The sequence below is a fragment of the Lolium perenne genome, chromosome 2, assembly GCF_019359855.2.
Source record: "Lolium perenne isolate Kyuss_39 chromosome 2, Kyuss_2.0, whole genome shotgun sequence".
In the NCBI taxonomy this organism is placed as follows: Eukaryota; Viridiplantae; Streptophyta; class Magnoliopsida; order Poales; family Poaceae; genus Lolium; species Lolium perenne.
In genome coordinates, this window is record NC_067245.2 from 222,421,995 (window position 1) to 222,448,277 (window position 26,283).

At 44.7% G+C, this 26,283-nt stretch overlaps 1 protein-coding gene across 1 annotated transcript; it reads right to left on the reverse strand.

The window, feature by feature from the left end:
• Positions 1 to 22,012: 22,012 nt before the first annotated feature.
• On the reverse strand, positions 22,013 to 22,824 carry LOC127334996 (uncharacterized). Its single transcript, XM_051361570.2, has 2 exons — positions 22,489 to 22,824; positions 22,013 to 22,401 (listed from the first exon to the last, which is right to left on the reverse strand). The coding sequence occupies exons 1-2, from the start codon at positions 22,701 to 22,703 to the stop codon at positions 22,197 to 22,199; spliced, it is 420 nt and encodes a 139-aa protein (XP_051217530.1). The 5' UTR covers positions 22,704 to 22,824; the 3' UTR covers positions 22,013 to 22,196.
• Between the last annotated feature and the right edge of the window lie 3,459 nt (positions 22,825 to 26,283).

Genomic DNA, 26,283 nt, shown 5'->3' on the forward strand with positions numbered 1-26,283 from the left:
TCAGGCTCGCAAATATCCTCTCTGGAAATGTGCTGGCGACAAGGACGCAGATCGGCTGTCGGTGGATTTGGAGGTCAAGGACTTAGAAAAACTTGTCCGAAAAATCTCGTCTCTCAGCAAAAAAGATCCTGTCCCTTCTTCTTGTCATGTAAAACCATTCAGCGCCGCCAATCCACTTCCCAAGGTAATCTTTGTCGATTGTCTTGTTATTGCTTTGCTATCTTTGTTATAACTCCTTTTCTGACATCCTCCCCTGTTTTATTTTTATTTTGTACAGAACCATCCAGACCTTGTCTCGCTTCCTCCTCTTCCTGAAGGTGGAGAAGTCGAAGAAAGGGCCATTGTCACTGATGACAACCAAGAGGCCCCCTCTTTTGTGAATGAACCCGTGGATTCTCTAAAATCTGCGGGATCTTCTGAGAAAGATGGTGCTTCCGAAGGTACTGCATCAGCGCAATCTCCTCCTCCTGTTGTTTCTCCAAGGAACAAAAGGAAGAGGAATGATGTCGAAGATTCCGGCACCTCCAAAGCCGAAGAAGTTGATCCTTCACGTCAGAAGGCAACTTATGATCCCTATCTTGAATCCCTCATCAGCTCGTAAGTCACTTTCATTTCCCCTAATTTCTGTACTCGAATTTTTTTTGTCTTATCTCGCTTTTTATGCTGTCGATCTTTAATCACAGTGATGATGAAGAAGAAGTACCAACTCGTGACGTGGCTCCTCGAACGAGCACGTCACATACTTTAATTGTTTCGGAGACGCCAGTTGAGGGAGAAGAATCCTCGCCTCCTCAACAAAACGTCGTCACCACCACTCCTCCTTCAAGCCCTCTTGCTCCTTCACCAAAAAGGACAAGGGTGGAAACGATCATGGAGCCTGCCCCTCAGTTGGGTAGCTCTTCTAATCCGCTCTTAGATGATGTAAGTTTTTAACTTTCTTGCCAGTATCTATATTTCCTCTATTTGCTTCTTTATGCCTTCATATTTTTCTCGTACCGATGTTTTCTTTCTCTGTTCTTCTTTGACAGCCCATGATCAAAGAGCTTGTTCGCATCGGATCCCAATTCATTGGGTACCGCGAGTATGCCAGCAGGACTGAAGGTGATAACTTTTTTGCTGCTCCTTGGTTATAATTTCTTGCTCCTATTTTTGTCACTATTTTGACGATTCTTTTCTATTTTGGCAGAAAAACTTGCAGAGGCCAACAGGCTTGTCGACACTCTTGCTCAGAAACTGGAGCAAAGTGAAACGGCTCGCAAGAAGGCTGAACTTGACGCTAGCCAAGCCAAAGCAGAGGCTGATGAAGCCAAGGCAAAAGCTGTTGGTGTCGAAAATCTGCAAAAGAGACTTGAGGATGCCGAAACTGCTTTAAACGAGCATAAGGCCGCGCAGGCTACTCGTGAAAAGGGAATCCTCAAGCGCTTGAACACGCAAAATCGGCGCTTCCTCGGTAACTTTGTCGATCCCTTATATTTATCTCAGGACTTGCTTTTTTTTTTTGCTGTCGACCAACATATATTTTGTGTGGCAGGTCAAACAAACCAAGAGTTTGATCTTGAGAATCCCGCCAATGATCCTCTCCTTGACGCGCTCTCTTATCTGGAATTTCATGGCCAAGAAGTTCGTGAAGGCGTGGTGAATGCTGACGCAGGATTGTCGAAGCTGTTCCCCTACTTCTTCCCGAAGAAAGAGGAGCCCAAGACTTTCCTTGCCCTTGCCAAGGACTTCAATCCACCGGAGGATCTTGGACTGAAGATGCGCCAGGAGAATATGAAGATTGCTGTCGAGAGCACTGTCGCCTTGGTCACTGACAGTCAGCAAACTGTTGACTGGATGAAGGTTGGCGACACCGAGCAAATAGAACAAACAAAATGGCAGTCGTTGATCAAGGCAGCCAAGCCCAACACGAAGAAAATCCTGGCCTATCTCGGGATCAAGCCATCTGCAACTCCTAGCTCATCAAGGCCGGAGGTCTAGTTGCATGCCTCTTTTTTTCTTTTCTCTGCTTTCTCTGTTTCTTTTGCCCTTGTCGCCACTTTAGCTTTGGCGACAATTATCCTGGTAGTCCTTTTGGAGAACTTCTTTTGTAATGTCCATGTAATTTTTCTAGAAATCAATGAAATTCCTCCTGGCACTATCATTGATCTTGGGACTTCTCTTTTCCAGTTAATATTTGATAACTATTCGACCAATCCTTGCTCTGCCGATGCTTCACCTGCTTCTTCCTTCTCGAAGAAAATGCTAGTCGATGATAACCCCCTCGAAGGTTCTTCAAGCAAACATTTGTCGGAAGATTTGCAAGAACTTCGACAACAACTTCAATCCATGAAGAAACAAACTCTTGCGATGATGGAACAATCTCGACAAGCGTCCGAGAGAGAGAAAATTGCTCTTCAACAGGCAAAAGAAGCCATCGCTGCGAAGGATGCTGCTGTTGCTGAGGCTGCTGAAACTTCTTCTCGCGAGAATTATATGCTTCAGCTAATGACTGATGCCAGTTTGGACATGACAGGTATGTTTCCTGCTCATAACCGAGTTGGATGTTGTTCTTTGCTATTCGTTCCTTGATATTTTGTTTACTGTGCCAGGCTCGTTTCTGGATACTGCTGCCAAAGACCAACGTGTTGAAGCTCGAACCGCTGTTTTGCTGAGACTGGCTGCGCAACATGGATCTAACTTTTGGGTTACTCCTGAGCGCACCCGCCAAATCGTCAGATTTCAAGATCGCGCGGCTCAAGTCCGTGACTTCCTTGACTTCTGTACGAAGACTTTATTCTTAGTTTATGGCACCATGTTCCCTCGGAACAAGATGCCAGAGACCCTTCCAGCTTTAATGGAAAAATTTCGAGATGCTCCTCGAATCCATGGCTTTGTGCGGGCTCAACTTTCTGCTGGCGCAAGATTTGCCATGATAATGATAAAAATTTGCCATCCAAAATTGCCCATAGATCAAATTGTTCCTACTTGCCTGGCGAAGATGGCAAAGAAAAAGAGAAATATGGGCAAGATTGATGATTTGGTGACTCCTGTTGCCGAAGATATGATGGATGAACTTCTTCGGATGGATTCTGAGTTCTTCGTGAAGGGAAGCTATGCTGAGCATAGTACTCGTCCTTCTACTGAGCGAATAACCATAGACCATGTGCTAGGTTTCCCTTGAAGATTTTTTCCTCTTCTTGCTGTATTTCCATCATTGATACATCTTTGTGTATTTGTAAACACAACCTATATTGTAAAGCTGTCAACTCTGTATTTTTTCTATTTTTGATCACCGAGCCCCCGAGCCTTTGGCTGGAATTTATACTGTTTTGCTATCTCGAAGATTTTCCCTCCTGTCGTAATAAGATATCTTTGTTTTTTCATTGATGGGTTAGAAGCCCCCGAGTGTCGTGGTGTCGAAGTTCTATATATTTTTTATTGCGAGGTTCTTGGACCAAAGCAATAAGATTTTGACGAGTACACTATATTTATAATTGTTAGCTTCCGATGTTTATATTTGGCGAGGTATTGGTGTACCAAAGCGAAATATTTCGGTAAGTCTAGTTTGTCTATATTGTACGTATTTTGAGACTTGGGGGCGTTGAGCCCCCGAGCGTGTCGAAGAATAAGAAGTATATCTCCACTATCTTTATTATATTGCAGCACCGCGAGCCCGCCTCATTAAAAACCTTTTCGGCCCCACTCGGTGCCCCGAAAAGGAAAAGAGTGCGTCTGAAAACTCGTGGGTGTTTCAGTACATTGTATTTTTACAGAGGAGGACTATATTTCGACTTTAAGAGTAGAACCGCCTGAGCTGCGCCACGTTCCAGGGGTTTTTCTCGGGAGCCCCTGTCTTCTTGTCCTTGATCCTGTATGCTCCTCCGTCGATGACTTCCGTGACGACGTAAGGGCCTATCCATGGTGATTCGAGCTTTTCAGTACTTTTTTGATTTAACCGCAAGACCAAATCCCCGACCTGGAAATATCTGGGCCTTAGCCGTCGACTGTGGTAGTTTTTGAGGTCCTACTGGTATTTGGTGACTCGTGAAAGTACTTCATCTCGAGCTTCATCGAGTGCGTCCATCATCCTCCCGAGCTTTTCGTGATGTTTCTTCGTCATACTCTGTTACTCTTGGGGAATCAAGCTCTATTTCAATTGGTAACACTGCTTCTGCTCCGTGGACGAGAAAAAACGGAGTTTCTTGTGTCGCCGTATTTGGTGTTGTTCGGATGCTCCACAAAACACTTGGCAATTCCTCTGGCCAGGTATGCCGAGCTTTTTCAAGCGGTCCTAGCAGGCGCTTTTTGAGGCCGTTGCAGATGATTCCATTGGCTTTCTCGACTTGGCCATTGGTTTGCGGGTGCCCAACTGACGCAAAGTGCAATTTAATGCCTACTTCTGCGCAGTACTCCTTGAATTCCTTGGACGTAAAGTTTGAACCGTTGTCTGTAACAATGCTATGAGGCACTCCAAACCGAAAAACGAGGCCTTTCACAAACTTTATTGCCGACGCTGCATCTGGTGAATTTATTGGCTTCGCTTCTACCCACTTGGTGAATTTGTCGACAGCGACCAACAGGTACTCATATCCTCCTAGCGAAGCTTTGTGCAATTTGCCCACCATATCAAGTCCCCATTGGGCAAAGGGCCATGACAATGGTATTGGTGTTAATTCCGCCGCTGGAGAGTGAGGTTTTGCGGCAAATCTTTGGCACGCATCGCAGGTTCGTACTATTTCCTTGGCATCTTCGATTGCTGTCAACCAATAAAATCCTGCCCGAAAAACCTTGGCTGCAATGGCTCGACTACTTGCGTGGTGGCCACATATTCCTTCGTGTACATCCTTCAGAATTATTCTTCCTTCTTCAGGTGTGACACACCTTTGCAAGACGCCTGAAATACTTAAGCTTTGGATCGTCGAATAACTCGCCTTGCCTCAACTGGATGGTCGGGTATTTCTTTTCTGAGGATATATGATATATACGCTTGCATCCAAGGAACTTCTACCATCATCACAAGCTCCTGGTCCTCTTCGTCCTCCGTGGTTTCTTTGAGGGGAGCCGAAGTTTTTTCTTCCTTTGCTTTTTTCTGCACCTTTTTCGGCTTCGTGGATCTCTCCGCTATTTCTTCCCAAAATACTCCTGGCGGGATTGGGAGGCACTGCGACCCGATGTTTGCGAGAACGTCGGCTTCATCATTGCTCAATCTACTGATGTGATTTACCTCGCACCCATCAAACAGCTTCTCAAGCTCATTGTACACCTCCTTGTATGCCATCATGCTATCATTGACTGCATCACATTGGTTCATAACTTGCTGAGCCACCAATTGTGAATCGCCAAAGATTTTTAATCGAGTTGCACCGCAAGCTTTCGCCATCTTCATCCCGTGTATGAGGGCTTCATATTATGCTTCATTGTTGGATGCGTTAGGGAACGTCATCCGGAGGACGTATTTTAACTTGTCGCCTTCAGGTGATATAAGTACCACTTCTGCGCCAGCTCCTTCTACTCTCTTGGACCCATCAAAGTTCATGGTCCAAGTTCTCGACAAATCTGGGGGTCCCGTGTTTTGTAACTCCATCCACTCTGCAATGAAATCTGGCAGAACTTGCGACTTGATTGCCTTTCTTTTTTCATACGTGATGTCCCGAGGGGAAAGTTCTATTCCCCAAAGGGAGACACGCCCTGTAGCTTCTGGATTGTTCAGTATATTTGAGAGAGGTGCTTCATTGACTACTATTATCGGGTGTGCCGAAAAATAGTGGCGCAACTTCCTTGCCGTTGCAATTACTCCATATGCTAGTTTCTGGTACTGCGGGTACCGCTGTTTGGAAGGCGATAAAACTTCACTGATGAAATATACCGGCCTTTGCACTCCATGGAGTTTTCCTTCTTCTTCTCTTTCAACAACTAGCACCGTGCTGACCACTTGGGGCGTGGCTGCAATGTACAGCAGGAGAGGTTCCTTGTCCTTCGGTGCCACCAAGATTGGTGGTGTCGAGATTGTGCGCTTCAGATCCTCGAAAGCTCTGTCGGTCTCTTCGTTCCACTGGAATTTCTCTCCTTGCTTTATCAGAGCGTAAAATGTTAACGTTTTTTCTCCCAGCCTGGCGACGAATCTTCTCAAAGCTGCGACTCGCCCAGTTAGTTGCTGTATTTCTTTCAACTTCGTCGGCTTCCTCATTGTTACGATAGCTTGTATTTTGTCGAGATTTGCTTCAATCCCTCTTGCTGAAACTAGAAACCCCAGGAGTTCTCCTGCTGGGACGCCGAAAGAACACTTCGTCGGGTTCAGCTTGAGGCAGAATTTGTCGAGGTTGTCAAAGGTTTCCTTGAGATCCTCGATCAGTGTTGCCCCCTTTTTTGACGTTATGACGACATCGTCGATGTATACTTGCACGTTTTTTCCAATCTGTGTCGCCAAACACTTCTGCATCATCCTATGATATGTTGCTCCCGCGTTTTTCAGACCAAAGGGCATTGTTCTATAGCAAAACACGCCATAAGGTGTGATGAACGCTGTCTTTACTTCATCTTCTTCTTTTAATCTGATCTGGTTATAACCAGAATATGCGTCCAGGAAGAAAAGACGTTCACATCCAGCCGTGGAGTCGATAATTTGATCGATCCTCGGGAGGGGAAAGTGATCCTTTGGACAATGTTTATTGAGGCACGTAAAGTCGACGCACATGCGAAGGACCTTAGTGTTTTTCTTCGGCACCAACACAGGATTTGCTACCCATGTGGCCTCTGTGTGCAGCTCCTTGATAAAACCAGCTTCTTGTAGTCGATCGATTTCTGACAGCATAGCCTTGCGGTTTGGTTCCGAAAAACGCCGCAAAGGTTGTTTGATTGGTCTTGCTAGTGGATCCAAATTTAGGTGGTGCTCGGCAAGTTACCTGGGTACTCCTGGCATGTCAGCTGGACACCATGCGAAGATTTTCCAGTTCTCACGGTGGAACTCGACGAGCGCGCTTTCCTATGCGAGGTCCATGTCGTTTGCGATGGACGTCGTCTTTTTCGGGTCTGTCGGGTGAATCTGCACCTCCTTAGAATTTTTCTCAGTATTGAAAGTTGATTCTTTATTTGGCCTTCCAACGTCTGGCAGCACGTCGTAGTCAGTCATACTCCTTGACGCCAAATACTCAGCTTGCATCCCGAAAGTTTCTGATATCCGATGAAAATCTTTATCGCACTTATCGGCTAAGGCGAAGCTTCCTTTAACTGTGATTGGTCCCTTAGGTCCAGGCATCCTCCACAACAGGTACGTATAATGTGGTACCGCCATAAATCTAGCATATGCTGGTCGTCCCAACAAAGCGTGATACTGCGACGGAAAATCCACAACTTCAAACTCCAGCTTCTCGATTCTATAATTCTCTCGGGTTCCAAACTGAACGTCGAGATTAATCTTCCCCAGTGGATAACTTGGTTTCTCCGATGTAATACCATGGAACCTCGTGTCTGTTGGCTTCAAGTTTGCTAGGGATATGTTCATCTTCCTCAATGTATCTGCATACATAAGGTTTAAGCTGCTGCCGCCATCTATGAACACTCGAGAGACATCAAATCCCGCAATGACTACTGGTAGGATAAGTGCTGACTGCCCTGGTCGAGGAACTTGCTGCGGATGATCTGCTATGGTGAAGCCAATATCTTGCCCTGACCAATTAAGATACTCGACTGTTGGTGGAGGCATTTTTTCTGCCATGAACACCTGTCGCGAGATTACTTTCTTTTCCCTATTGGATGGCCTTCCCTTCTGAATCATCGACACCGCTCCGTTGGAGTTAGGATCAACGTAAGGTGGTGGTGGAGGTGCTGCCGCTATTCTGAGCTGATGTCGATTGTCTTCCGTAATCGCGGGAGGAGGTGGCAAGTGAATCTCACTCCTGGGTTCTCGAGGATTTCTCTGTGCTGCCCTAGCATTAGCATGCTCTGCCCACCTTAACATTGCTTGGAAATTGTGACAATCTTTTTGCAGATGTCCTGACTGTCTTTTCCCGTTGCTGTCGAGGAAAAAGTGCATCTGACATGGCCCGTTCATCATCTCTTCAGGAGACACGAAAGCCCTTGGGAACCTAGGCCTGCTATTTTGCCTGTTGTTTCGAGAGTCATCTCTATTGTCGCCTCGCTGCTCATTGCTTCTCTGATAATCATCTCTGTTGTTTCCTCCTGTGTTTGCTCGGAAGCCTGCCGAGATTTGACCTGGAGCGTCATAGCTCGGGTACTGCCGAGGGAATCGTCGCCTTGGCTGATAATTTCGACCGCGGTCTTCCTCTGGCGACCTGTGTTGTTTGTTGTGAACAACATCTTCTCCATCTGCCCATCTGTTTGCTATTTCCATTAACGCGGATACTGTCTTTGGGTTGGTCCTCCCCAAGTCCTCGACAAAATCTCCACGCCTGATTCCTGCGACAAACGCATCTATCGCTCTCTCGTCAGATATATTTTCTGCCGAGTTTTTGATGATGTTCCACCTTTGGATATATTTTCTCATTGGCTCGTCTGGTTTTTGTCGGCATTCTCTCAACTCTTCTAACGACGCAAGTTTCTTGCACGTGGACCTGAAGTTCTTGACGAATATGTCCTCGAAGCTTTCCCAGCCGTCGATAGATACTGGAGGAAGTTTCTTTATCCAAGACCGTGCGGCTCCGCTCAAATGCACCTGGATGCTTTGCATAGCTGTTGCTCTGGTTCCTCCTGTGAGCTTCACCGTCTCGAGATAATCAACTAGTCAATCCTCTGGATCTTGAAGGCCGTCGAATTTTTTGAAGTTATCGGGTAACTTGAATCCCGAAGGGACTCGAGTTTTTTGAACTCTCCTCGTGAAGCACGGCAAGCCACACATATCCTCGTCGTTTAATTCTGGGGACTGCCGATGTTCCCTTCTGCTTTGTCGCGCTCTGTCGACTCTTGCTTGTGCTGCCGTATCCCTTGCTCCACTTGGTCCTTCGGGAGCTGCTGCTGCTGCTGCTGCCGCAGGTCGTGGACTATTTTGCCTTGCTGTTCCTTCGGGAGGTGTTGATACAAACGCCGTCCCCATGGCTCCAACTCCTGCTATCGCCATGTTGTACAGTGTTTCCCTTGGATCTCCTGGAGGTGGTTTAGATGCGAGGATAAAAGCTTGTGTCACCATATACCCAGCCTCTGGTGTCTTAGGGATGATGTTTCCTCTCGTGTCTATTGACATAAAAGACATGTCGAGGTTTTGAACTAAGTGTTCTCTTTCTCCTTCGGGTATGTGTTGTAACCTTGATCTTGCTCTGTTCCGAGCCTCCCTGTGGCTATCACCCGAAGTTCTAGATTGTCGACTCAGCTCTGCCCTTCTCCTGCTGGATGCAGAGGCTGCCTCCTTTCTTCTGTTTAACTCAGCTGTCTGTTTTTCCAATTCCCTTGCAGCTCGTGCGAGCCTATACTGATATGCTTGTAATTCTTCTGGCATGGCTGTGGTGGCCATTGGTTCTGAGCCATCCATAGCTCTCGCGGCTCTATCCCATGCTGCTTGCGGGAGTCGAACTCTGTCTCGCGGCTGTGGCCCGATATATTTATTGCCTAGACCTCGTCGCAAATCAGAGGGATCAACGTATGGATTTCCCAAATCGTCGAAAGCCTCAGATGTTTCTTCTTGGTCATGGCTTGGCTCTCCAATGACATAAATCTGATGATACTTTGTATTCAGATCTATGTTGGGTTTGGTGACACCATCGCTAAGATTGGCGAAGACCTTGCCCACTGTAGTAGATTTGTCGATGAAGTTGTAGCTGTCGACACTGCTTGAGCCATCGCTTATATATGAGTCCGCAGATGACTCAAACGACATGTCGCTGAAGATCTTGGCGAGTTTTTCTCTCGCCCTGATGCTAATGAAGCGTGATGACGAAGTTTCTTCCTCTCCTGATTCGGTTGACGATGTATAGCTTGAAAAATCGGAATCGACCGCCGACGATCCCGACGAAATCGGAATTTCGACACGATACGATCCCTCTTTCTCGACGCGAAAGTGAAACCTTCCGAACGTCATCTCCATAGGCTCCTCCAGATACGCATATGCATCCAAACGGGAGGGCGGGTGAGGAACAAAATCAACAGGACCAGTAGCGATCTGTTTACCTCGATCCATTGCGTTGCTTGCGATTGATGAAGTCGATGATTTTTCAGTTGATGAAGTCGATGATCTTGAACGTGCCATCGAGACCAGATCCTTGACGCCTCTAGTTCCCACAGACGGCGCCAATTGACAAGGTATTAACTTGTCAATGCCTACAGATTGTAGACTAGGGTTTAGTTGGAAGTAGAGGGCAAGTAGATCTCGAAGGTTTCAGCCGAAAAGTACTCAACGATTATGAAACTAGGGTTTGTAAACAATGATTCGATGATTTCTGCGTCCCTCGACTCCCCCTTATATAGGAGGCGGAGCCGAGGGATTCATGTCATACAAGTTACAGAGTCCGGGAAGGTTTCTAACTCATCCCGCAAGATTACAAATAACACTTCCTACTACAACTCTAGCTTTCCTTAATAATATCTTGGGCTCCCGAATCTTCTTATTCTTCGGGTAATGGGCCTTCAGTAAACCCCGGGTACTATCTTCGGCAGGCCCATTTGGGATGCCTATGTCAGTGGCAGATGCTCAGATTCGATGATATGTAAAGTGAATATATGCCGCGCAGCCCCCAAGTGTCGAGTGCGACGAAAGTAAACGATAATCAACTTTGTGCAAAATAAAAGAACACTTAGCTTTTTGGACATGACGAAGTCGATGAATGATGAAGTCTTCGAGTGTAGATAAGAAATCTAGCCAAAGTAAAAACCACCAAATAGCAAAAGTGGATGCCGCGAAATTGTTTATGGAGAGATAGCCGAGCCCCCGAGCACTGCTGGGGTGATGTCATGATTATTGCTTAAACACCGTGTCACAGTTTGTTACTTGGGGCGAAGTCGTTGTCGAGCCCCCGAGTATTATCCGTGTCGCCGAAATAAGGCCATTAAGGATGAAATACTGAAGATGAATCCGGGATGAAGTACTTGAGATGACTTCATATTAAAGATTACACCATCCAATATGAATCATATATTGAAGATGAATTCGCCAATATCATAGAAGATGAATCCATTGACCCGAAGAATCCAGATATAATCATAGAAAATGAATCCGCTGATATCATAGATGATGAATCCATTGATCCGAAGAAAATAATTCCAGTAGTAACCAGAAATGATGAATCTTCTGATATCATAGAGGATGAATCCATTGATCCAAAGAAAAATAGTTCCAGTAATAACCTTAGAAGATGAATCCATTGACCCGGAAACGCATCGGGTAATATTGTATAAGTTAACCAATAATAATCCAAAGAAAATCAATCCAGTAATCCGAAGAAAATAAATCCACTGAGCCGAAGAAGATAAATCCACTAAGTCGAAGAAAATACTTTCACTGAGCCGAAGAAAAATAATTTCACTGAGCCGGAGAAGAAATATCCAGAGTCGAAAAAAGAAATTCACCAAGTAACCGAGTATATGTGTGATAACGAAGTAATGACACAACCCCCAGTGTTGGGTGAGTTTGCTGTAATAATGCAATTGTGTAGGCCCCCGAGTATTCGGGTGTGGCGAAAGTAAATAATAACTAACTCTCGGAAGAAGAGCACTTAGCTTTTTTATCGGATGCGGCGGAATCGGCGTGGAAGATCCCGCCCAGACAACGAGATTGAGTCGTCGTGATTCCCAGATAACGAAATCCAGTCGGCGGGTGCGGTCGACCAGGTAGAGTAGTCGAAATTTTGTTTCAATCTGCAGTTATATTACGGCGCAAAAAAATGTGCGCAAATAATAGTACAATCTGAAAAATATTTGGTCAAATAAATTTTGCGTAATTAAAAATATAGCACCTGATCCATGTATCGGATGAGCAGCACCAATACGCGGGTCTTCCAGTGTAGGGATGCGCGGCTGGTGAATCTTGTATTTTTTGACCCGTAAAAATTTGGCTTTGTTTCTCGTACTTCCTTGGATTTTTTTTTGTCAGTAAATTTCATGGGCAAAGTGATTCGCCCGATAAATTGGACATGCTTCTTCTCCTTTTTAGCGACTTGACGTTGAGTGAGATTCCTGGCTTTCATCTAATATCTTAACCTTTGATAGGAGACGTGCATGTCAAGGGAACAAAGAATCGAGCTGTAAGTTTTCCTGCGAAGCCTATCTCTTCTCCTCGGGAGATTTGATGCACTGGTCGGCGCCTTTCTAGGATCAGCAAGAAGCTGAAACCAATACTGATCAATCTGTACTGTCAATTTATCGGGTCTTGACACAGTCCGGGTAGCAGACGCGCAGATACAGTACGCGGAGTTGCCCAGCGCTGTGAACGAACCCGACGGAACGAGACTTCTCGGACGTAATTGAATCGGCAACAATTTAGTTCGCTTGTGGCCTTCTTCTTGTAGACGCTCGACGACCCGAAGTCGCGCTCCTTGTCGATGATCATGGGATTGAGCGCTCTAAGGCGCGTGAACTGACCAGATGCGATTTGAGATTTTCTCCTTTTCTATCTCGTAGATGCTCTTGATAACGAACTCGGCGGATCTCGCCCGGATGACGAAATCCAATCGTCGCTGTTTCCCACAGACGTCGCCAATTGACAAGGGAACACCTCGGCAATATGTGGTCTGCCTAAGAATTCTACCTTGCTATCTTGTGTAGCTTGTTCTTCAGAAATTCTGATAAACCTGCATCTTGTGGTATGCCTTGATACGTCTCCAACGTATCCATAATTTCTGATGTTCCATGCTTGTTTTATGACAATACTTACATGTTTTTCTTGCACTTTATGATGATTTCATGCGTTTTCTGGAACTAACCTATTAACAAGATGTCATAGTGCCAGTTCCTGTTTTCTGCTGTTTTTGGTTCCAGAAAGGCTGTTCGGGCAATATTCTCGGAATTGGACGAAATCAACGCCAAACATCCTATTTTTCCCGGAAGCATCCAGAACACCGAAGAAGAGTCGGAGGAGAGCCAGGGGGCCACCAGAGGGGTGGGCTGCGCGGGCCACACCCTGGCCGCGCCCCCCTATGGGGAGGCCACCCTGTCGACCCTCCTGCGGCGCCTCTTCGCCTATATAATCCCTTTCGACCTAAAAACGCAGTACCAATTGACGAAACTCCAGAAAGACTCCAGGGGCGCCGCCGCCATCGCGAAACTCCAATTCGGGGGACAGAAGTCTCTGTTCCGGCACCCTGCCGGGACGGGGAAGTGCCCCCGGAAGCCATCTCCATCGACGCCACCGCCTCCATCATGCTCCGTGAGTAGTTCCCCCATGGACTACGGGTTCTAGCAGTAGCTAGTTGGTACTCTCTATCCTATGTACTTCAATACAATGATCTCATGAGCTGCCTTACATGATTGAGATTCATCTGATGTAATCGGTGTTGTGTTTGTTGGGATCCGATGGATGATACATTATGATTAGTCTATCTATAAAGTTTGTGAAGTTATTGTTGCTGCAATCTTGTTATGCTTAATGCTTGTCACTAGGGCCCGAGTGGCATGATCTTAGATTTGAGCTTTATAATTATTGCTTAGATTGTATCTACAAGTTGTATGCACATGTCACTATCCGGAACCAAAGGCCCCGAAGTGACAGAAATCGGGACAACCGGAGGGGATGGCGGTGATGTGAGGGACACATGTTTTCACCGAGTGTTAATGCTTTGCTCCGGTGCTCTATTAAAAGGAGTACCTTAATATCCAGTAGATTCCCTTGAGGCCCGGCTGCCACCGGCTGGTAGGACAAAAGATGTTGTGCAAGTTTCTCATTGCGAGCACGTACGACTATATATGGAAAACATGCCTACATGATTAATGAATTGATGTTCTATCTTAATGCTTTATCAATCCTGTCAATTGCCCAACTGTAATTTGTTCACCCAACACTTGTCACTTATTGGAGAGTTACCACTAGTGTAGATCGCTGGGAACCCCGGTCCATCTCTCATCATTATATACTCGTTCTATATGTCATTGGAAGTAGTATCAACTATTTTCTGGTGCCATTGCTCTCATATTGCTATTACTGCTGCTGTGTTACTGTTACTACTGCTCTCATATTACTGCTACTTTCACATCACCCCTGTTACTAGTGCTTTTCCAGGTGCAGCTGAATTGACAACTCAGTTGTTAAGGCTTATAAGTATTCTTTACCTCCCCTTGTGTCGAATCAATAAATTGGGTTATACTACCCGCGAAGACTGCTGCGATCCCCTATACTTGTGGGTTATCAAGACTGTTTTCTGGCGCCGTTGCCGGGGAGGCATAGCTCTACTCATAAGTTCACCTGGGGAGTACACTCTACCTCTCTCTTGTTTTTATTTTTCTTTTATTTTGTTTTGCTTAGTTTACTTTTTCCTAGTTTACTTGTGCTTAGTTTATTTCTGTCTAGTTTTATTTTGCTTAGTTTACTTTTGCTTAGTTTCTTTTTGTCTTGTTTTATTTTTCTCATATACCCAAAAATCCATAAAAATTTGAAAAACCTAAAAATTAAAAACTGCTGTTATGGGAGAACCAACAACCTACTTGGAGCTTATAGAATGTTATAATAATTATAGAGAATCAAGAACTGGTAAAATAATGAGTGCTATGATAGAAAAATTGAATACAATTGCTAAACTCTTGCTTAAACGCCATGATATAAACTGTTGCTCTCAACAGGATACTAAACATCTTAAATTTCAATGTGGCTTTAGTGAGGAATTTTTAATTAAGAACTATAATCGGAATTGCTATATTCATTATGGGTTCGAAGAGGTAGAACAATTTGTCTTATTTATGGGAGCCTCCGAGATAGAATCCTTCATGGTTAAGAATTATGAAACTTGTGTTGCTTGTAAGGACCTTAAAGATTATGTCTCTTGTATCCTTAATTCTTGCAGAGAATGCTACAGTGGTAATCCTTATATCATTGATTATAAAGAGAGACTCATTAATGTACAAGAATGCACTCACAATTTTCAGGAACCTGTGGAAGAAGAAATTGATGAACCTGAAAGCTCATTGGATGAAAAAGAGGAGGAAATTGATGAACCTGAAAGCTCATTGGATGAAAAAGAAGAGGAGAGCGACGAACAAAAGGAGGAAGAATGGATTAGCTACCCATGCCAACCTTCTAATGAGAGTAACTCTTTATCTCTTACATTATTTGATTGTCCTCCATGCTTACCGAAAGAGGTTGAATGTTATGTTCCTGTGGATTCTCTTGAAATATTTCCTATGAGTAAAACTTGTGAGAATAATTATGCTACTGATATTTATGATAATCCATGCTACTTTTATAAATCTTATGATAATGCTTTGTTTGTGCCTGATGTCGAAATGCATGGTACTAAAGAATTTTGCATGGCAAATGTTTATGATAAAGCTCTAGATGATGGTCCTATGTTACTTGATAATATTAATTGTACTACTAATGAAAATGGGATTGGAGAGTTCTTTACTTCATGTATGATTCCCATATCTCTTGAGATTGATCAACCATCTTGCTATATTATTGATAAAAGTGGGTTTGATCCCACTAATCTTGAACCTGATAAAAATTATGTGTTTGTGAATCATGAAAAGTATGCTGCATGTGATAGTTATATTGTTGAGTTTATTCATGAAGCTACTGAAAATTATTATGAGAGAGGAAAATATGGTTGTAGAAATTTGCATGGTACTAAAACACCTCTCTATACGCTGAAAATTTTGAAGTTACTCTTGTTTTATCTTCTTATGCTTGTCACTTTGTTCTTCATGAATTTATTTGTGTACAAGATTCCTATGCATAGGAAGTGGGTGAGACTTAAATGTGTTTTGAACTTGCTTTTTGATGCTCTCTTTTGCTTCAACTCTTATTTCTTGCGAGTGCATCATTAAAACTGCTGAGCCCATCTTAATGGCTATAAAGAAAGAACTTCTTGGGAGATAACCCATGTGTTCATTTTGCTACAGTGCTTTTATTTTATATTTGAGTCTTGGAAGTTGTTACTACTGTAGCAACCTCTCCTTATCTTAGTTTTGTGTTTTGTTGTGCCAAGTGAAGCCTCTAATCGAAGGTTGATACTAGATTTGGATTTCTGCGCAGAAACAGATTTCTATCTGTCACAAATCTGGGCTGTTTTCTCTGTAGGCAAATCATAAAAATATGCCAATTTACGTGCGTGTTCCTCAGATATGTACGCAACTTTCATTAGTTTTGAGTTTTCTGATTTGAGCAACGGAATTATTTATTAAAAATTCATCTTTACTGGCTGTTCTGTTTTGGCAGATTCTGTCTCTGTTTTTTGCATTGTCTCTTGTGAACTTTAAGCGAGGTTTTCTAGACATGGAGAGCTGTAGCTAATGTTTTATTGAGTATTTGCAATGTGTCACTACAGTACTAAAAGTGGATTCAAGTTTTTTGAGTACTAACCCCTCTAATGAAGTTTATGAGAAGTTTGGTGTGAAGGAAGTTTTCAAGGGTCAAGAGAGGAGGATGATATATGATCAAGGAGAGTGAAAAGTCAAAGCTTGGGGATGCCCCCGTGGTTCATCCCTGCATATTTCAAGAAGACTCAAGCATCTAAGCTTGGGGATGCCCAAGGCATCCCCTTCTTCATCAACTTATCAGGTTCCTTCTACTGAAACTATATTTTTATTCGGTCATATCATATGTGCTTTACTTGGAGCGTCTGTGTGCTTTTATTTTTGTTTTGTTTGAATAAGATCGGATCCTAGCAATCCTTGTTTGGGAGAGAGACACGCTCCGCTTTTTTATATGAACACTTGTTCTCCGTTTTACTTTTAATGTTCAATGATAAAAGTTGGAAGCTACAGCACTTATTATTATTTGGTTGGAAACAGAAAATGCCTCATAATGTCTTGGATAATTTGACACTTGACAATTGTTTTGAGCTCTCAAGTAGATCATGATTAAGTTTTTTCATGTAGTTTTAACCTATTAGTGGAGAACTACTGAAGAGCTTGTTAAAATTGGTTTGCATGATTGGTCTCTCTTATGGTCTAGATATTTTCTGGTAAAAGTGTTTGAGCAACAAGGAAGACAATGTAGAGTATTATAATGCTTGCAATATGTTCTTATGTAAGTTTTGCTGTACCGGTTCATACTTGTGTTTGCTTCAAATAACCTTGCTAGCCCAAAGCCTTGTACTGAGAGGAAATGCTTCTCGTGCATCCAAAACCTTGAGCCAAAACCTATGCCATTTGTGTCCACCATACCTACCTACTATGTGGTATTTCCCGCCATTCCAAAGTAAATTGCTTGAGTGCTACCTTTAAACAATTCAAAATTTATTACCTCTGATTTGTGTCAATGTTTTATAGCTCATGAGGAAGTATGTGGTGTTTATCTTTCAATCTTGTTGGGCAACTTTCACCAATGGACTAGTGGCTTCATCCGCTTATCCAATAATTTTGCAAAAAGAGCTGGCAATGGGATTCCCAGTCCCAAATTAATTAACCTAAATAGACACTCCTCCATGGTATGTGATTGTTGGACGGCACCCGAGGATTCGGTTAGCCATGGCTTGAGAAAGCAAAGGTGGGGAGGAGTGTCATCATAATAAAACTAAAATAAAAAGGCACTCCTTCATGGTATGAGATTGTTGGCAGGCACCCGAGGATTCGGTTAGCCATGGTTTGTGAAAGAAAGGTTGGAAGGAGTGCCACACAAAAATAAAAATAATTCATGGGAGCCGCTCTTTGAAGGTTTGTCTGGCGAGGGTGTTAGAGTGCCCACTACCATTCGTTGACAACAACAAACACCTCTCAAAATTTTACTTTTTATGCTCTCTCTATGTTTTCAAAACCAAAGCTCTAGCACAAATATAGCAATCCCTGCTTCCCTCTGCGAAGGGACATTCTTTTACTTTTATGTTGAGTCGGTTTACCTACTTCCTTCCATCTTAGAAGCAAACACTTGTGTTAACTGTGCATTGATTCTTACATACTTGCTTATTTGCATTCATCATATTACTTTATGTTGACAATTATCCATGAGATATGCATGTTGGAAGTTGAAAGCAACAGCTGAAACTTATATCTTCCTTTGTGTTGCTTTGATGCCTTTACTTTGAATCTATTGCTTTATGAGTTAACTCTTGTGCAAGACTTTTGATGCTTGTCTTGAAAGTACTCTTCATGAAAAGTTTTGCTATATGTTATCTATTTGTTAGCAACTATAGATTATTGCCTTGAGTCACTTCATTCATTTCATATGCTTTGTAATAGTATGATCAAGGTTATGTAAGTAGCATGTCACTACATAAATTATTCTTTTTATCGTTTACCTGCTCGGGACGAGCAGGAACTAAGCTTGGGGATGCTGATACGTCTCCAACGTATCCATAATTTCTGAAGTTCCATGCTTGTTTTATGACAATACTTACATGTTTTGCTTGCACTTTATGATGATTTCATGCGTTTTCCGGAACTAACCTATTAACAAGATGCCATAGTGCCAGTTCCTGTTTTCTGCTGTTTTTGGTTCCAGAAAGGCTGTTCGGGCAATATTCTCGGAATTGGACGAAATCAACGCCAAACATCCTATTTTTCCCGGAAGCATCCAGAACACCAAAGAAGAGTCGGAGGAGAGCCAGGGGGCCACCAGAGGGGTGGGCCGCGTGGGCCACACCCTGGCCGCGCCCCCCTATGGGGAGGCCACCCTGTCGACCCTCCTGCGCCGCCTCTTCGCCTATATAATCCCTTTCGACCTAAAAACGCAGTACCAATTGACGAAACTCTAGAAAGACTCCAGGGGCGCCGCCGCCATCGCGAAACTCCAATTCGGGGGGCAGAAGTCTCTGTTCCGGCACCCTGCCAGGACGGGGAAGTGCTCCCGGAAGCCATCTCCATCGACGCCACCGCCTCCATCATGCTCCGTGAGTAGTTCCCCCATGGACTACGGGTTGTAGCAGTAGCTAGTTGGTACTCTCTATCCTATGTACTTCAATACAATGATCTCATGAGCTGCCTTACATGATTGAGATTCATCTGATGTAATCGGTGTTGTGTTTGTTGGGATCCGATGGATGATACATTATGATTAGTCTATCTATAAAGTTTGTGAAGTTATTGTTGCTGCAATCTTGTTATGCTTAATGCTTGTCACTAGGGCCCGAGTGGCATGATCTTAGATTTGAGCTTTATAATTATTGCTTAGATTGTATCTACAAGTTGTATGCACATGTCACTGTCCGGAACCAAAGGCCCCGAAGTGACAGAAATCGGGACAACCGGAGGGGATGGCGGTGATGTGAGGGACACATGTTTTCACCGAGTGTTAATGCTTTGCTCCGGTGCTCTATTAAAAGGAGTACCTTAATATCCAGTAGATTCCCTTGAGGCCCGGCTGCCACCGGCTGGTAGGACAAAAGATGTTGTGCAAGTTTCTCATTGCGAGCACGTACGACTATATATGGAAAACATGCCTACATGATTAATGAATTGATGTTCTATCTTAATGCTTTATCAATCCTGTCAATTGCCCAACTGTAATTTGTTCACCCAACACTTGTCACTTATTGGAGAGTTACCACTAGTGTAGATCGCTGGGAACCCCGGTCCATCTCTCATCATTATATACTTGTTCTATATGTCATTGGAAGTAGTATCAACTATTTTCTGGTGTCATTGCTCTCATATTGCTATTACTGCTGCTGTGTTACTGTTACTACTGCTCTCATATTACTGCTACTTTCACATCACCCCTGTTACTAGTGCTTTTCCAGGTGCAGCTGAATTGACAACTCAGTTGTTAAGGCTTATAAGTATTCTTTACCTCCCCTTGTGTCGAATCAATAAATTGGGTTATACTACCCGCGAAGACTGATGCGATCCCCTATACTTGTGGGTTATCATGCCTCCACCTCCTAGCTGCTTCATCTTGGTCCTATCTAAAGCATGGATTGGCCCAACTCTTTGGTTTGCTTGTATCATGGTACAAGATGATGAAATGGATGACGTAGAGGGTTCCTTTTATAGGCATGGGCATGCTCTAGTATCATGACACATAGGTGGGTGACTCTTGTTTTAAGTTGATGAGTAAGGTGCTTGGTTGTCATGCTCTCATGCATATCAATCCTTTAAGCATGAGGTGGCATAGCTTAGGATTCAAGCTATGTAGATATTTTCATCCTATGTGGCATGTGTTTTATCCTCTCATGTGATTTGTTTTTGGAGAGCCAAGTAGCTTTTGTTACTAAATATCTTGTGAATGATTTTATGCTTGTGGGTGAGTCACTATATCATATGTGATTGTATTTATATTGTGATTGGAATCAAAATATCAAAGACAAGGATTATACCCCAATTTTGAATGGTGATGTTTGATTTCACCAAGGCATGATCATATGAGTTTCAAAATACTCATAGTTTATTTTATTCAAATAGTTTGAACTATAATTCGTAATGTAAACGAATTTAGTTTTGTGATATTCGACATATTTAATAAGTTATGCTTAAAATCAGAATGTGTGGCTTTTATGCACTTATGTCCTTGTGTTTTACCATATTTGGTAATAAGTTTTAAAGTGAATCCAATTATACCCCAAGGTAGTTGCTCAACTTTTAAGTGTTAATAATTTAGAGTTTGTTTCTTATCTCTTTGATGGGTATAGACCTCTCCCATATCTAGGGTTTAATGATAAGCTTATGTTGGTGTTAAATTCAAAAGTTTAGTTCAAGAAATACCATGAGGTTCATGGTAGGAATATTTATTTGTTTAAGACATGGAAAAGATAAGTTAAGGATAGTTTCCTCCATTTTATTGTTACTTGATTTTAGTTTTGAATAGATGTTCATATGTTATGGCAAAGAATACCATATTATGATCTTTTATAAGATCAAGTAGTTGATCCTTAATTAATGTGTTGTTGTGTTGGTCTTAGTTCCATTTGATCTAACCAATTAGATCAAATCATCTCTACCCAACACAAGGTTTTAGCAAAGGTCACATTGAGGTTTATAACACTTGACTTGATGAGCTAATTCAGTTCCACCAAGTCAAGTGAAAATTCAGTTGCTGTGACATGTTTTACTTGAAAGCGCGAAAATTACCCAGATTTTCTATGCAAGAATGCAATGCACATATCTGTTTCCTCTCTTTTTGTAACCCCAAATCCTGGGATATTACATGCGACGGCGTGCAGACGAGCTGTACAAGCAGCGGCGCATTGAGGAGCTGTAGGAGCGGATGCGGATGCGGGAGCTCCATCAACGGCAGCGGCGGCATCCGCTGGAGCAGCAGCTGCGGGAGGAGACGGTAGCAGCGGAAGCGGCGGAGGCGGATGCGTTGGTGGCGACGACGCAAGTGGAGGAGGAGGACGAAGACGACGCCGACTTCGATTGGTCTGACGATGACAGACCGGACCTAGAGGAGGCGGCAATGCAGCAGCGGGCGCTCCTCGAGTCGTAGAAGAAGCTGCAGGACGTCACCCATGCCCGCAAGGAGGACAACAACGCGGATTCGCCGTGGCGTAGAACTCTACCTCTAGCAGGAGCAGCTGCGGAGTGTAGGCAATGACGCGGCGAACGAGCACCGGCGTCTTCTCACCATGCTTCGTAGGTAGAGGCAGCACGCGACGCAGGGGAGGCGACGACCGAGTAGGACCGTCGAACGCACCGCTGAACGACCATTAGGCTAATGTTAGATAATCTAGATGTTTTCATTCAAACTTGTAAAATATAATCAAATTTGAATGAAACCTTTATTTTTGTCCATTTTTAATTTTCATTGATTTGAGACCTTTTTTAAGCGCCAACGTTCCCAAATACGACACGGAAATAAAACTTCTCCCTCCCAAACACTTGATCCGGTCTGTTTAAGGGACGCAACCGAAAATGCTCTAAAAACTTTTGTCATCGTCCCAGGTGCGAGGGATCCAACAAACATGCCGTGTCGTATCATAATCGAATGAACACAGGTGTGAGGGATCCAGCAAACGTAAGACGGAGATACTCACTCTTTGCTTCCAGTGCTGGAGCACCTCACAGAAGGTTCAGCAAACACAACTAACTATTCCGATGTCTTATTCCAATAAAGAGAGAGATTCACAGGAGCATAATCGGCCTACAAGGTACACGAGCGAAGCGATTTGATCTGCCGGAATATCTCCATCTAGATTCTAGTACTAGTAGTAGCAGCAGCTGGGATAGCGGCCGGCATAATTAGGTGGAAACTACTACTCGAACTTGTAGTGCTTGTCGACGGCCTCGGCGACGTCCCAGGTGCAGCTCATGCCCTTGGGGAACACCACCAGGTCCCCCGCCGCGATCTCCACGAACCCCTCCTCGCCCTCCGGGTACACCTTCACCTTCCCCTGCAGCAGGTAGCACGTCTCCTTGGCCGAGTACGTCCACGGGAACTTGCTCTGCTCGCATCCCCACCTGCAGCAAGGCAGCCGCCGTCGCATCACCGTCGGTCGATGTTCCGACAAGAAAAAGACGCCAAGGGAGGGCAAGATCGGAGCTTACTTGGGCCACTGGCGGACGCCGAGCTCCGAGAGGCGTGTCTCGGGCGGGTTGCGCTCCACCCTCACGCCCAGCTTCTCAGTCGTCACCGTCTCCGCCGACGCCATCACTCTCACCGCCGCGAATCGCCCTCTGGAGGCTGTGGAGGGGGAGCTGAATCTGAGGCGGCCGGTCTGGAGCTGGATTGGGGTGGCAACCATTGGGATTGGGCTCGCCATGTGTAAGTAGAGCACGGGTAATGGTGTCCTGGGCCGGGGCCGGTGTAGTGCAGAGGAGAAAACAGCGTAAGCGATGAATGGAAGCTTCTGGATTCTGTTGCCGATGAGTGGCCCAGGTTTTCTTCTGCACAAAGAAGAAAGCAGGTACAACAATTCCGGCCCACTCGTTTCTTATCGTCTCCGCTCAGTGCCGCGCGTGGCCGGAACATCTCAATAATCAAAATCAATACTCTAAGAGCATCTTAACAGAGCCCGAAAGAAAAAGTGCAAACCGAAACCCAAAAAGTGGTTTTCAGTCTTCCAGAAACTACGATAGTGGCGCAGATTTTAGTAGTGGCGCAGATTACAAATCATAAAAATGAAACTGAAAAGCGGAATTTAAAAGGGCGCGGGTAAATTAGACGATGATCATAGTTCGACATCAAATTGATGCTCCGATTGAGCATCAAAACATACATTATTCGTTACATTAGAGCTAAATTACTGGTACACCGGTGGGCGCTAGTAAGCTAAAGCAAAACGCGGCCAAGATAGTGACCTACGCGCGCGGCGATGCCGGTGGTGGCGCAGCGTTTCGGCGGCAGAGGGCGCCGACGCTGCCGTCGATGATCTTCACGCGTCGTCGGTGTCAAGCTCGACTATTTCGAGCTTGACGCGGTGGACGCGGGCCTCCCGACGGGCCGCCTCGTATTCACGGATGAGGCGGACGGCTTCCGCCTCCTCCTGACGGAAGCGCGCGAGAGCCTCCGCTGCGCTGATGGCCTTGGTCTGCGCGAGGATGGCGTCCTCCTCGTCGCTGCCATGGACATAGTCCCCGGCGGAGAAGGTGGGCGACCGCGCGGGGACGAGGTCCTCGTCGTCGCTGCTGTCCGCGACGGGGAGCCGCGGTGCGCGACTTGACTGGCCGGACGAGGAGCCCTCACCGGCGTTGCCGTACCTGGCGAGCTTCCCTGGGGGCGTGAGCCCCCAGTTCGTCCACCGGCGGGCGCTGCGCTTGCGCGCGCCCTCCGACCGGTTCCATTTGCGCCGCTCCGCGTCGGTGCGGAAGACGGGTGGACACGACGGCGAGTCGCTGCCACTTAATCCGGCGCCACGGCCTGCGGAGCCGCCAAGGGACGCCATCGCGGACCGTCGGCCGATGGACCGCTGCCTAGGGCTCGCTGGAGGGTTGGCGGCGGCGGAGGGAGAGGAACGGCGGAGGGGAGTAGGGTTGGCGACCCGAACTCCCCTCCGTGAACCCTTTTAATAGGGGCCGTTGACACGCGTACAGCACGCGACCGTTGGGAACCCCAAGTGGAAGGTGTGATGCGTACAACAGTAAGTTTCCCTCAGTAAGAAACCAAGGTTTATCGAACTAGTAGGAGTCAAGAAGCACGTTGAAGGTTGATGGCGGCGAAGTGTAGTGCGGCGCAACACCAGGGATTCCGGCGCCAACGTGGAACCTGCACAACACAACCAAATTACTTTGCCCCAACGTGACAGTGAGGTTGTCAATCTCACCGGCTTGCTGTAACAAAGGATTAGATGTATAGTGTGGATGATGATTGTTTGCAGAAAACAGTAGAACAAGTATTGCAGTAGATTGTATTCGATTACAAGAATGGACCGGGGTCCACAGTTCACTAGAGGTGTCTCTCAGATAAGAATAAATATGTTGGGTGAACAAATTACAGTTGGGCAATTGACAAATAAAGAGGGCATGACCATGCACATACATGATATGATGAGTATTGTGAGATTTAATTGAGCATTACGACAAAGTACATAGACCGCTATCCAACATGCATCTATGCCTAAAAAGTCCACCTTCAGGTTATCATCCAAACCCCTTCCAGTATTAAGTTGCAAACAACAGACAATTGCATTAAGTATGGTGCGTAATGTAATCAACAACTACATCCTTAGACATAGCATCGATGTTTTATCCCTAGTGGCAACAGCACATCCACAACCTTAGAACTTTCTCACATCGTCCTGCATTTAATGGAGGCATGAACCCACTATCGAGCATAAATACTCCCTCTTGGAGTTAAAAGCAAAAACTTGGCCAGAGCCTCTACTAGTAACGGAGAGCATGCAAGATCATAAACAACACATAGATAATAGATTGATAATCAACATAGCATAGTATTCCATATTCATCGGATCCCAACAAACACAACATATAGCCTTACAGATAGATGATCTTGATCATGTTAGGCAGCTCACAAGATCCAACAATGAAGCACAATTAGGAGAAGACGGCCATCTAGCTACTGCTATGGACCCATAGTCCAGGGGTGAACTACTCACTCATCACTCCGGAGGCGACCATGGCGGTGAAGAGTCCTCCGGGAGATGATTCCCCTCTCCGGCAGGGTGCCGGAGGCGATCTCTTGAATCCCCTGAGATGGGATTGGCGGCGGCGGCGTCTCTGGAAGGTTTTCCGTATCGTGGCTCTCGGTACTGAAGTTATTATCGACGAAGGCTTAAGTAGGCGGAGGAGATAGGTCAGGGGCGACGCGAGGGCCCCACACAGCAGGCCGGCGCCTCGTCGCCCCACTTCGTTTCCTCCCCGGACTTCTGGAAGCTTCATGGGAAAATAAGATCCTGGGCGTTGATTTCATCCAATTCCGAGAATATTTCCTTACTAGGATTTCTGAAACCAAAAACAGCAGAAAACAGCAAATGGCTCTTCGGCATCTCGTTAATAGGTTAGTGCCAGAAAATGCATAAATATGACATAAAGTATGTATAAAACATGTAGGTATCATCAATAAAGTAGCATGGAACATAAGAAATTATCGATACGTTGGAGACGTATCAGCATCCCGAAGCTTAGTTCCTGCTCGTCCCGAGTAGGTAAACGATAACAAAGATAATTTCTGGAGTGACATGCCATCATAATCTTGATCATACTATTGTAAGCACATGTAATGAATGCAGCGATCAAAACAATGGAAAATGATATGAGTAAACAATTGAATCATATAGCAAAGACTTTTCATGAATAGTACTTTCAAGACAAGCATCAATAAGTCTTGCATAAGAGTTAACTCATAAAGCAATAAATTCAAAGTAAAGGCATTGAAGCAACACAAAGGAAGATTAAGTTTCAGCGGTTGCTTTCAACTTATAATATGTATATCTCATGGATATTGTCAATGTAAAGTAATATAACAAGTATAATATGCAAGTATGTAGGAATCAATGCACAGTTCACACAAGTGTTTGCTTCTTGAGCTGGAGATAGATAGGTGAACTGACTCAACATAAAAGTAAAAGAAAGGCCCTTCGCAGAGGGAAGCATTGATAGGTGAACTGACTCAACGGTAGTAATAAAGCATATGCATCATGTGAATTATATCCTACAAGTTGCAAGCCTCATGCATAGTATACTAATAGTGCCCGCACCTTGTCCTAATTAGCTCGGATTACCTGGATTATCACCGCAATACATATGTTTTAACCAAGTGTCACAAAGGGGTACCTCTATGCCGCCTGTACAAAGGTCTAAGGAGAAAGCTCGCATTGGATTTCTCGCTTTTGATTATTCTCAACTTAGACATCCATACCGGGACAACATAGACAACAGATAATA